At 51.6% G+C, this 13,075-nt stretch overlaps 1 protein-coding gene across 1 annotated transcript; it reads right to left on the reverse strand.

The window, feature by feature from the left end:
* Positions 1-8,624: 8,624 nt before the first annotated feature.
* On the reverse strand, positions 8,625-11,797 carry Cd79b (CD79b molecule). The gene is made up of 6 exons (XM_050164294.1): positions 11,660-11,797; positions 10,927-10,977; positions 9,868-10,170; positions 9,563-9,681; positions 9,238-9,279; positions 8,625-9,136 (listed from the first exon to the last, which is right to left on the reverse strand). The coding sequence occupies exons 1-6, from the start codon at positions 11,724-11,726 to the stop codon at positions 9,038-9,040; spliced, it is 681 nt and encodes a 226-aa protein (XP_050020251.1). The 5' UTR covers positions 11,727-11,797; the 3' UTR covers positions 8,625-9,037.
* Between the last annotated feature and the right edge of the window lie 1,278 nt (positions 11,798-13,075).

Here is a 13,075-nt window from a genome sequence, read left to right on the forward strand (position 1 = left end):
ATAAAAATAAAGAAAGAGAGACAGAATATGCCTGTTAGGAAAGGGGGGGGGCTGGAAGGTGGTGGCGCATGCCTTTAATCCCAGCACTCGGGAGGCAGAGGCAGGTAGATCTCTGGGAGTTCGAGGCCAGCCTGGTCTACAAGAGCTAGTTCCAGGACAGGCACCAAAGCTACAGAGAAACCCTGTCTCGAAAAATAAAAAAAAAAAAAAAAAAAAAAAAAGGAAAGGGGGGAACCTCTTCTGCCATCAAACACATAGGCTGGTGGAGGGCAGCTGGGTGTAGTGCTACCACTAACCACTAGAGGGTACCGACCACGAACTTTATCCTTCCACAAACCCAAAGGTGCCCCTTAGGTCTGTGGGGCAATGGACCCTGCTCCTTGGACCTGCCATAGAGCTTAATTCTTGTAACACAACCTTTGTAAACAGACGTGTGGACTTCAAGTACTTCCCTATAGCCCTGAGGTCTTGGGGCACCTCAAAGTTCCGAAAGCCCTTTGGGGTTTTGAGTCTTCTGGCAGCCCTGGGAGTCGGGGTCGGCTATCCACTCACTACAGCACCCTCCCTGCTCTTTAGCATCTGTCAAGCCCTCATCAAGAGGCAAAGGACGGTTTCCATTTGGTCCCGCGAAAGTCTTGGGCATGTGGTGTAACCGTCAAATCCATCTTTTTTTTTCAGAGGGAGAGATGACTGAGTTTCGGGAAGAACAACCCCAAGAGCCGGTTCTGGCGGGACAGCAGCTCCCTCAGCCTTGCAGTTCCCGTGTTCCATGTCCCAAGCTCCTTTATCCCTAGTGCCTGGATGGGATCAGCCAGCTATTTTAGCTTCTGAATCCTTCTGAGCGCTCGGACTCACCCCTGAACGCAAGGGTGCCTTCGCTGCATTTCGTTTTCCCTGCCAATTCTCAGGTGAAAATGCTCCAGAAGCTTGGGGGGTGGGCATATGGGAAAGCGTACAACACAACAAAGCCAGGGCCAAGGAAGGCTGGGCTGTGTCAGCATCCTTGTCTAAATCTCCTATCTTTGGATCTCAGGTTGTTTACTAAATGCCCTTGGTCCAGTATGAAAACACACAAGCAAGTGTATCTCTCCAGTAGCTAGCTGTCCTGCTGGCAACCAACATTGAAAAATCACATCCCTGGGGTCCAGAAGATACAGCCTCTTAACATCCTCCAAGCATTTTCCAATAACTACCCCTGATTCACCATTCAGAGGAGGCTGCGGGGGCCTTAGGGGCTGCTCCAGGCAAGCCTGGGGAAGGCTGCAGGGGGTCACCGGAGATACAGGCTCTAAGAAAGACAGCACCAGAGGGAAAGGAAGGACATAATTTCCCCTCCTCCTTCCAACTCTCCCAGAGAGGAGGAGCTAGATGAGCAGTGGAGGACCTCCACTGCTGCCCCCCTCCCCCGCATCCCTTGGAAGAGGGGGTAATTGACATCTTCTCTTGTCATCTCAAAACTGAAGTGACCTCAGAATTGAGTTGCCCAGGGGACTTTGGGGACTCCTGGGGATACATCTTTATAGAATGTTAGTATGACGAGCTCTAGGCCCAGGAAGATGAGCTGAAGCCAAATGTGAGGTCGTATAAGGGGTTTGGTGATCTTTTCTCTAGTCTGGACCATCTTTTAGGACTTCTGGTGACAGAGACCAAAAACCAGAATTCACTGCTACTAGGAGCTAAGCTTTGACTCAACTTAGGGTTTATCGGATTCTTCTGGAAAGTTGCCCCATGTACCACTGAAACCTCAGAATCCTACAGGGTCAGGGGATGCCAAACAATGATCTCTGCAGGGCCTGTGGGGGAGATGCTGTGACTGGTGTCTATGAGTCCAGCCTCCAGAAGTTCAGTTCAAGATGACGTCTCGAAGAAGCACCCATTTTCATTTCTACGAGTTCAAGGTCAGCCTGGTCTACAGAGCAGGTTCTAGTACAGCCAGGGCTACACAGAAAAACCCTGTCTCAAAGTAAACAAACAAAACCAACCAAACCACAAAAACAAAGGAAATGCCCATTATTAGAGCCAGAGAGATGGCTTGGTCAATAAAGAGCTTACTTCACAAGCTTGAGGTCCTGAGCCCAGACCCCCAGCCACCTTGATAAGGCCAGGCATATTGGTAGTTCAGGATTCCTAGGGCTGCTCTAGCTGGGTCTCTGAGCTTCAGATTCAGTAAAAGTCCCTTTCACTAAAAACAAGGCAAAGGGGCTGGAGAGCTGACTCGGAAACTCAGAGCAAATACTGCTCTTGCAGAGAGCCCAAATTTGGTTCCTAACACCCACAAAGGCCTGCTCACAATTGCTTGTGACTATAGTTCCAGGGGACCCAATACCCTCCTCCAATCCCCATGCTCCAGTCCCTTGAATTCATTTACACACACACACACACACACACACACACACACACACACAATTTCAAAACAAAATAGTAAACTGTTGTTGACTTCTGGCTTCTGCACACATTCATACACGGTACATGTACTCATACACACATGAACTGATACAGACATACACAAAGAATGCCCCTGATAGCGTGGAGTCCACGGATGTCTTTGTTTGGAAGCCTTGTGTGCTTCCAGACTCGACTGTCTCTGGGCTTCCCTACATGTACCACAGAAAGTCACAGATCTCATCTTGGTCCTAAAGTCCTCCTCTATGCTTGAGGTTCAGTTCTATGGGTGGGAGCAGTCTTGTTTTTCTCATCCTGGTTGTAGGGATGACCCCAGCTGGATTAGGGGTACCTCTGCACACTCTTCACTGGCAATTTGAAGCACACCCTTCCCACTGCTTGCTCCGTCCTCTTCCAGAGGTCAGAGTTGGTTATTACATTTGATGCAGCTTGCGCCTCTGCAGTATTCTTTACATCAGGTTTAAATATAGACATGACATAAATAGATACACATATATACATAAGAATATATACATATATTAATATATATTGTACACATTCTTGTTCAGGCTGCCCTGGAACTCATTGTGTAGCCCAGACTGGCCTCAAACTCATGACCCTCCTGTCTCAGTCTCCTGAGTACTGATCTTTCAAGTGTACAGTCTCCCCTAATCCAGTTAGTACATGGGTCTTAGCACTAACTCTATTGAGTCACAGTCTTTAAACTCTAAAGAGTGCTATTTGGGGATTCCCAAGGGCCTTTCCAGGGGAGGTGTGTTTCTGAAGACTCGCCATGTGCCAGAAACTGTACTGGACAAGAGAGCCTATGTGTCTCATTTGAGAGCTGAGGACACTGGGGCTTAGAGACAGACTGCCTGGGTCTAAGGGATGACTCTGTAGTCTTCCCCCCACAGCTAAGGCTGGCATGCGCAGGACCTTCCTCTCACCGTAGAGCAAGCCCTCACACAGATGTTCAGCGAAGGTGGGAGGAACTGAATGCAAAGGGATTGAGTGGGGCATCCACAGACGCTAAGAAAAGTTGTAGCAAGAAAACAAGCCGATGTGGCCTGACTTAGTGAAGCAAATCATATCATCCTTCATATTTGTATTGCACGTTTCAGTGTGCTTCATACTTTCACTTCCCGTATCTCCCCAACAATGCGGCAGAAGGTTCTGAGTAGAGGGAGGGCTGTAGAGGGCTGGGGGGAAGGCTGGGCAGGCGCCCCGTCTACCAGTGGCGTATTGTTGATGCTGTGGGATAATCCATGGACAATTGTAACTGGACTTGCTAAGTAACCCCCAGGATACTCCCCAGGGACAGAGACGTACTGAAAAAGACTGGGGTAGAGAGATACCTCAGTCAGTCAGTGCCAGGCAAGCACAAGGACCTCCCTTAGGGTCCTCAGAACCTATGTTAAAAAAAAAAAGTCAGGTGAATGAATTACCCCTGTAATGCTAGTTCTGGGGAGACAGAGATCGGAGGGTCCATGGGACCGTGGGGATAGGGAGCCAGCGTCTTTGTTGGCTCCGTCAGTTCCAAGCCAGCGAGAGACCCTGTTAGAAAAAAAAAATATGAAGGTGGATGGTACCCAAGGAGTTGTTCTCTGGCCTCCATCGGCACACACACACACATGTGTACAGGTGTACTTATACATACGTGTATACTCACATCCACATGCACACACACACATCCACACAAAAACACACACACAAAAGTCGAGAAGTCCGGGATGCTTCCTCTGAGGGGTGCTCTTGATAACCTCCTGTCATCTTGTCCTATGGCTCTGTGTGGTTACCTTGTACCATGGTCCCCTGGAGCTTTGAGGTGGCTGGCATTCCTGCCCTCCTTTTTCTCATTCCCCACCCAGCTCTGCTTCTCTCGCTGAGACAGCGATCTCACTGTGTAGCCCAGGTTGGACCCAAACGCTCTGTCCTCTTGCCTCAGTCTCTGCGTGCTGAGATGGCAGGTGCCTGCCAGTTCCCTAATCCAGGTATTGAGCAAGTGCTGCCAATCCACCCCACCAAGGCAAGCACTGAACCAGGAAGGTGGGCATACCTCGATGAACAAAGGACACCATCTTTTCTTTTTACTGGGGTGAGGACCAGCCACGCCATGGAGGGAGTGGGCAAGCTGGTGCAGTCCTGGGTGATGACCCAGAGGTCCCTGTTCACAGGGGCAAATGCTTGGGAAAAGAGAACCAAGGGAAGGGGTCAGAGAAAACCAAGGGGGGCTCAGAGGGCCAACAAGTTACAAATAGCAAGTAGACATGTCATGTCTAGAAGTCCCCTTTACTAAAACAATTCTTTCGTTTTTCTGTTATTGTTTTGTTTTTTTTGAGGCAGGTCTCACTGTATGGTCCAACCATCTGAACTTGTGGCAATCCTCTTGCCTCCGTCTCTCAAGTCTTAGGAATACAGCTATGAGCCACTGAGCCTGACTTCACAGCTGTTTTTAGATAAAAGGGACAGGCACACGAATGTACAGTAACAGTCATGAAAAAATTAACTGAAAAAGTAGACAAGGCTTCACGCATGTGCTGAGAAGTCTACACAAGCAGACTCACACTTGCTGAGTGTGACCCTAGTGATGTCTGGCTTTCCGTCCAGCCTTGTGGACAGAGCTGGGTTGGGTGAACCCAAGGAAAGATGACTTTTTTTTTTTTTAAAGATGTTTTTACTTTTGTACTGTTTTGTCTTTTGACAGGGTTTCACCTGCCACCCAGGTTGTCTTCAGATGCACACGCCTCAGTCCTCCTGTCTCAGCTTTCCAAGTGTGTGTGTGTGGGGGGGGGGGATGGGGTTACAGATGGAAGGCGCCACACCAGGGTAAGGTGTTTTTAAAAAACAGTCGTACTAGGATCAGTCAAAATGTTTTTAAACAAACTACTTTCTAACTGAACTCAGAATTTAATGCCTGTTAATCTTTGTTCTTTGCAGTCTGCTGCATTTCCAGGAAAAGACTTCTGGGTTGGGGAAGCTACCTCCACTTGAAGGTCGATGTTTTCGTTATAATGCTGTACTGGGGGATGTCACAGAATGGGAAGGGGGCAGCTCCAAGGCTCAGGAAACATCCAGAAATCCCCCGTTCTCAAGTGGTCTAAAAAGAGCAGACGGAATCTGGGAATTCCATACAGTGTTCCCAGGTGACTTTTGAGGCCCTGTCCTCACACAGGTGGTACAGCCTGCTAGACAGTGGCTGGCCGTGAGAACTACCCGCTGTTCCCACCCAAAGAGAGGTGGCTTCTCGAACCTTGTTTTTCTCTCAAGTCTGATTCTGCTGGAAAAACACCCAAAGCCATGGGTCAGATGGCCCCAGCCCAGGCAGCACCTGCTTTGAGAGGGCCGGAAGTCAAGCTGAGCGGAGGAGGAACCACTCTGTGTTTAAACCAGGGCCCCCGAGGGACCTGGCTGGATTCCCCAAGTGGGCAATGGGGCATGTGCCCACCAAGGGCCTCTGGGCCGCATTCTGCAGTGGGGAAGCTGGTCCAGGCCCCGTTTAGAAGGGGGTGCTTCCGACCTTGTGATAAATAGGAAGAGAGCCGCTGTAAGGCACAGCTCTTTAAAACAGCTAATGGCGTCCTGTCCTGGGATTCTGTCCCCTGGTCCCTTCCTCTGGTGCCGTTCTCCTCCCCTCCAGTTTTATCGCTGCCCAGCCCCGTGCAGGAGGCCGCTGTAAAGCAGTAGGCAGAATTGATTTTCGGATTACAAGACTTGGTTGTGAGTCTTGGCCACTTTTGCTGACCTTGCTGGGCTTTGAGTAAAGGGACTAAGACTACCCGCTCACTCCCCTCCCCACCCAAAACACACAGAAGGGCTGGAGAGATGGCTCAATGGTTAAGAGCACTGACTGCTTTTCCAGAGGACCGGGGTTCAATTCCCAGCATCCACACAGTGATTTATAACTGTCTGTACCTCCAGTTCTAGGGAACCTGATATTCTCCTCCCGAAAAAAGACTAAGCTATGTAGATGAGGGGGTGCTCCACAAAACTTTTGAGAGCATCTTGAGAGATGTTCCGAGATGATTTATCTGTTGTGCTCAGGAGCCCCTTTTGGCTCTTGTTCTGTTTCTTTGCTTATACAAACTTGGCATGTTTTAGAATTCATAGGATGATACAAACTTCCCATGTTTATAAATAGAAAAGTAGACAAACTTAATTATTTTACGTGACTTTAAAAATACATAATCAAACCAGGCATGGTGGCTCACACCTTTAATCCCAGCACTCGGGAGTCAGAGGCGGGAGGGGGGGGGGGATCCTCTGTGAGTCCAAGGCCAGTTTTGATCAACGGAGCAAGTTGCAGACCAGTCAGGAATGTATCACAAGACCTTGTCTCGAAAAACCAACCAACCAAACACAGTTGGCTGGGGAGATGCCTTGGGTAGCAAGTGCTAGCCGCATAAACACAAAGGCTGTCGTTCAGTTTCTAGAACTCAAGTACAAAACTTTGGCATGGCGGGGCATGCTTGTAATCTTAGCGCCGGGGAGGCAGGAATGGCAGCTGCTTGGGGCTGGAGACCAGCCAGGTTAGCCCAATCTATGACCTCCAGGTCAGTCAGGAGGCCCTGTCACACAAATTCACGAAGTGTTCCACATTTTTCTGAATGAGAAATATCTAGTATTCTGGCTAAGCTCTTTCTTCAATTTTTTCAGACAGTTCTCAATACATTGCCAAGGCTGGCCTTGAACTCAAGAGTTCTTCCTCAACGTGGGTAGCTGGGGTGGATAGGCGTGAGTCATCAGGCTTGTGGTGGGTAGGATTTACGATTGTCATGTTACAGATAAAGCGACAGCAATCTTAGATGTTCCTTACACTCATGATTATGACCTAGCTAGGCTTCCACTGCCCGTGTCACTTCTAGGTGTCCAGGGACTTACACAACAGACTGAGTGACACCATGAGAGACAGCGAACACTCCAAGTAGGACTCCTCTGTGAAAACCAAGGAAGTCACTGTCCTGTGAAGGTGTCTGCTCAAGGGGGTACCTCCTGCCCAAATATTTTTTTTCAACAAACAAACAAACAAAAAAAAATCAAGGCCCAGGGAGCCCCTGCTCCTGAAATGGGGTAGTCTTTCAGTAAAGTCAAGGCCTCCCCTGAACCAGGGAAGCCCCAAGCAGGGGGAGATCCTACTTAGAGCAGTGCTTAAAACTCCTTTACTGACTGACTGCCTGGTCCCTGGTAGAGGTGGGGGACAGAATTAGCCCTACTATGCAAAACAGCAGGAAAGCAAGGGCTTCAGGTCAGTGCCGGCCGGAGATGGCAGATGGCAAAACAAGCCAGTTCCCTCTGGCAGCCCAGACCCAGGAGGCTCAACAAGGCCCACCTCAACCAGCCTGGCCCACAGGTCAGGGTCACTTTGTGACAGGGATTCTGACCTGGAGCCCCAGGCGTGTGTGCCTCCCCCACCTGTCCCGCCCAGAATTCCTGTGGGAGCTGTTGTCTTTCCCACATCCTGGCAGTTGCCCAGGGTAAAGATTCACCTGCTTGAATCTGCAGCAGGGTCGGAGAGGATGTGTTAATAGAGCTTGACAGGGAGACTTGACTTGTCCAGCTGAACTGCCCTCGGCTCCCCAGATGCTTAAGGGGCTCCCCGTTACTCTCACAACTGGTAGGTGAGGACCTGACCTGATCTGTAAGGCCTTAGAGGCTGATGCAGGGGGCAGGGGGTAAGGGTGCTTTCTTTCTCTGTGATACTGGGATCACCCTGACCAAAAGCCCTCAACAGTCACCATTTAAATTCCCTTTAGGAATCAATCTCTCTCATAAGACAGGGTTTCTCTGTGTGGCTCTAGCTATCCTGGAACTCGAACTCTAGACCAGGCTGGCCTTGAACTCACAGAGATCCACCTGCTAGTTCTGGGATAAAGGCGTGCACCACCACACCCCCAGCAGGAATCTCTCTCTCTCTCTCTCTCTCTCTCTCTCTCTCTCTCTCTCTCTCTCTCTCTCTCTCGTTCAATGGAGAGTAGCGTGAAGGTGACCCTGCTCAGCAGAAGGGCAGGTTGGATTCTCTTCCTCCAGCACCTGTTCCGGGGTAGGGGTGTGACTGTGGACCCCAGCTGGGCCTTCAGAGAGAAGGGTGGAGAGACTAGGGCAGTCACTCACCGCCCCCCCCCCCCGCAGTTTCATAAGGACATAGGTGCCACCGTAGCTCCCAGAACCACACCCACCCACCCCTTTCCTAGAGATGGATGTCATGAAGGCCACTGTTGTCAGAATACTGTTTATTCCACAGGAGGATGGGCTGTAAGCTAAGTGGTCCTTGGGATGGGAGAAATGACATTCTCGCAGGCCCTTCTGGTACCATTGGGGACCATAGTCTTTCCTGGGCCCTGCAGGAAGTTAGTCTGCTCTGAGTCCATGTGCAGGTTCCCACAAGTCTCTGTTTCCTGTCCCAAACACGAGGACAGATTCTGCATGGTACTTAGGTCCAGTCTATCCCCAGATAACTCCGCACTCTGTGTCACTGCCCTGTTGTCCTTCTACCCCAGGCCTTTCAGCACGAGCTGGGGACCAGGGGCTAAAGAGAGAGGTGACATTGGTGGTCCAGCTTCAGATGCTGGCTGAGGATCCAGGAAGGAAAGGATGTGCTGTGAGCCAGGCAATTTGGAAGCAGTGAGGCCCAAGAGCTGGGCAGGATGAGGGTGGCCCCTCACTCCTGGCCTGGGTGTTCGCCGACAGACCACTTTACCTCCCCCGTTCGAAGAGTCACTATGTCTTCGTAGGTGGCTGTCTGGTCAATGTTCAAGCCCTAGAAAGACGAATTGGAGCTCAGGTCTGGGCCATATTCTAACCATGCCAAAGGAGGGGGACCACTGCAGCTCAGAGCTGCTAGGTGACACTGTCCCTTACCTCGTAGGTATGATCTTCCTCCATCCCTGCCTTGCTGTCATCCTGTGGGAGGGACAGGGAGGGTGGAAGAACATAGTTTTGAGTGTTAGGGTCCTCCATCCACGTACCCTGATGGGCCAGGGATGTGGGTCTGGGTGGGGGAGGGGAAGAAGGAGTCTCCAAGAACCAATGAATGAATGAACAGTAAGCCAGTGGACAGGACTTGGGGTGGGGCCTTCTTGAGAGAGCAGCCACAGAGTCTGAGAAGATGGAGACCCCGCCCGGGTCTTGTCTGCCCTGTGCCCACCTCCCAGCCTTCCCAAGGATCCCCAGTTCCTCTGGGCACCTTGTCTAGTAGCAAGAAGATGGGTACGATGATGAAGAGAATGATTAGGAGGGTCTGGATCATGATGATGCCATCTTTCAGGGTGTTCCGCCGCTTCAGCTGTTCCAAGGTGCTGAATCCTGGGGCAGGGAGACAGGGCATACATAACGCTGGAACTGGAGGTTAACCATAGAGACCGTTTGGACCCCCTCAGGGCCAACTGCCCAGCAGCTATCCTGGGAACTCCAGGGCCATGGCCACCTCCCCTGGTAGGCAGGGGCGTGGGTGTGGATGGCTACATGAACACAAGTCTACCGGGCACACACCTAGGACTTTAAGTTCTGAGCCACAGCTCCAAGCATCCTCTGGGTCTCTGCTGCATTGCTGCTTGCAGAAGTAGATACCATTGTCCTCAAACTGGATGTTTTGGATGGTGAGGACATAGGCAGAGCCATTGCGGAGGTTTGAGATGTGTCCCTCTTCTTCAGACAGCGGCTGGGGTGTCTCTTTCTCTTGTTTTCGGAACCAGGTCACGGTGGAGGAGTCTGAGTAACAGTAAAACTTCACCACGGAGCCCCGCTTTTTGGCTATGTACCTCGGGTACAGCTTGATTTCAGAACAAGAGCCTCCTGCGGACATCAAGGCAAGGTTCAAAATTCGGCTGATTGTCTTCCTGTTTGCCAACCTAGTCCACCGTGGAAGACACTAACCCAGTTTAGCCTGCTTCCCCTGTCTGGAGCTTTAGGTTTACGAGGCAGTGTGAAGGCAGAGCTGTGGGAAAGTAAGCCATGTCGAGAGGCCACACACCAAGCCTCTGCTCCACACCGCTTCCTGCTCAAACCTCTGCCCACTGGTCGTCCCTTAAGAAGGATTCTGGAACTTTCCCATTGCATTCACGTCCACTGTAACAGCTAGATCCCAGACCTCATCTGCAGAACAGCCTTCTTGGCCTCGTTGGTTACTTCAGCTCTTTCCTCTGGACTTTCCTACACTCACCCCAGATCCTGAAGGACTCCCCACTGTCTCCAGGGTGATAAAGGTTGAATCCTTAGCCTGTTACCCGAGACCCTTCTCCCATACCCTCTTGACCCTTCTCATGGACTCACGCTTCTCAGTGTCTAGGCCTGCGGGGTTTGTGGGGTCTTAGCCACACAGACACAGGCCTGAGGCCTATGGAATCCCATCTCGCTGTCACTCTCTTATCTCCAAGCCAGGTTTAGTTCTGACCCTCAGCGGCCAGGACTGGAGCGTACTAGCCTGATGAGGAGTGACAGCCATCCAGAAGTGGGGCCTCCGTGAGAGGCCTTATGGAGGTGAAGGGGAGCTCCAGGGCAAAGATCTGGGACCACAGTGGCTAATGTGAAGTGATGATTGAGGCGACTAACCTTGGAGATTCTGTGACAGGTCACTGTTTGTCACCGCTGGTACCGGCCCACCTGGAGGGTGAGAGGAAGTGGGCAGGGCTAGGTCAGGCCTCTCTACCCTCAGTTGATTGCCCCACCCTTACCCCCTCCACGTTCCCAGAGCCACTTCCTCCTTCCAGAACTACAGCTTCAAGCCCCTTAGTTCTCCCTGTTCCTGTACGAGAGAGGCAGAAATAAGGTAGGGGTACTGGAAGCCCCACTCCCAGATCCCTTCTGCCTTTGCCCGGCAGGCTAGCCTGGAGCTTCTGCAGATAAAGAGAAGAAAGCCACACAGGGAGGGCTTGGCCAGTCTTTCAAAGGGAGGATCATTCCTGGAACATGCTGTCTTCCAGGTTACGGAACCAGCCTTTCCCATGCCATGCCCCCAGGGCTTAGCTGGGAACCACCACATGCTGTCCCTCTTCCTCCTGGGCCCGGCTGGCTCCTCCAGGTCATAACTGCCAACGCGATTAGCCCCTTGCCCCTACCCAGTTCAACCTGAAAGCCTCCAGACTAGAGAGGAGCTGGGCCCTCAGGCCCTGAGCCTCCCATTAAGACCCACGAGCTGGGCATAGGACAGTCAGAGCGAGGCAGACAAGAAGCAGAAAGCAAAAGGCAGGAGGTTGAGCAAGCAAGAAACGGAGCTGAGACACAGAACAAACCGATAGGCCCATCTCAAAGCCAGCATGCCTGTTGTCTGTCGCATATCTCGTACCTGAAAAAAGCAGCAGCAGGAACAACAGCCAGTGGCAGGGCATGGAAGATGGCACCAGTGTGGCCATGGTCAGTGCTCCGTCTCTGAGTCCAGGCCTATCACCACTTAGGAGGTTTTCGGGAGAAACATGTAACTGTATGTCAGCCTGGGCTGCAGCCTGCCTACTCTCCACCTCTTCCCCGTTAGGCCCCTTCCTGCCATGCAAATTGAGACCCAGGGGAGGTACCATTCCTCTAGGGACCCTAAGGGAGGGAGGCCCCATCAGCTGGCCTGCTGGGACTTGAAGGTGGCCCTGCCTGGACAACACAACAACTTGGGGTTCTGAGAAACAGTAGAAACCCTGGGAGGGGAAGAGTGCTCCTGAATCTTCTAGGGATAGCCTGTGTTTCTTTATCTCTCTACCCCACTGAGGGGGGGGGGGTGTCGGTCATCTCCTGGGCCTGCTACCTCTACTGTGGTTGCCTTGCTCAGGAAGGGGAGAGCTTGGTGTATTTAACTAAACACCTCTATATTAATCCTCTATATCAGTGGTTCTCACATATTTATTTGTGCTGCTATTACATAACAGTAATTTTGCTACCGAGAGGTAGCATCAGAAGTATGAGAAGTATGTTTTTCAATGCTTGGGACCCACAGGTTGAGAACTGCTGCTTTAATGAATCTGACCTTGCGCCCTCTGCCCTGGACAACCTTTATCCTGTAGGACGAGGCACGCTGAGGAAGGACAGTGCAGGGGACAGACTCACGCCAGGCTTCTGGAGAGATCCACAGTAGAGCCTGGGGTGCCAGAAGCCGCGTCAAAAGTTGACCATGGGAAGGGAGCCACAGAGGTTCTTGTGCAAAAGTCTGCCAACCGGTAGGGAAGGGTACAGCCTAGGGCCTCGGCAGTACCCTCCTCTCCTTGTATATGACTATGCTGTGGGTTGCCAAAGGGGCTGGACTTAAGCAGAAACCACTCAGGGGAAACCCGCCACTTAACCGTCACGGTGGAGGGAGCTTTTCCAGGGAATTTTGTGGGATACTGAGGTCACTGAAGGGTTGTATGTAACTCTGGGGGTGCAGAACGGGGGATGAGGCTGGGACGGGAGAACCCTTTGGTTCCGTAGGCTCTTTGGTTCTGTCCTGACAGCTTGCATGACCACAGGGCCCACAGCAGTCAGGAGCTCGTTTGAGCTTAGCTTTGTGTCCTGGCCTCAGGGTCTGTGCAACCTTTAGCAGCCCCGCCCCCTTGGTGTCTTGTGTCTCCTCCTAGCGGTTTCTTTTTCTGTCTTGTCTCCTGATCCCAGCCAGGACAGACGGATGCTAAATCTCTGGCAGCCGCTTTACAGTCTCGCTGTCCCCACAGCCCACAAGCAGCCTGTGTGGCTGGCCCAATTGCTCACGTTTGGAGAATAGCTACCCCTTTCTTCCCGCAGC

This window comes from Alexandromys fortis, unplaced genomic scaffold, assembly GCF_014885135.2.
Source record: "Alexandromys fortis isolate MF-2015 unplaced genomic scaffold, M_Fortis_MF-2015_v1.1 scaffold_156, whole genome shotgun sequence".
Lineage (NCBI taxonomy): Eukaryota > Metazoa > Chordata > Mammalia > Rodentia > Cricetidae > Alexandromys > Alexandromys fortis.

Excerpts from the sequence above, each read along its gene's own strand:
- Cd79b (XM_050164294.1), bottom strand. The coding sequence starts at position 11,726 with ATGGCCACACTGGTGCCATCTTCCATGCCCTGCCACTGGCTGTTGTTC. Across the intron at positions 10,978-11,659 it reads CCTGCTGCTGCTTTTTTCAG|GTGGGCCGGTACCAGCGGTG; the intron begins GTACGAGATATG and ends CTCACCCTCCAG. Across the intron at positions 9,682-9,867 it reads CTCAGAACTTAAAGTCCTAG|GATTCAGCACCTTGGAACAG; the intron begins GTGTGTGCCCGG and ends TCCCTGCCCCAG.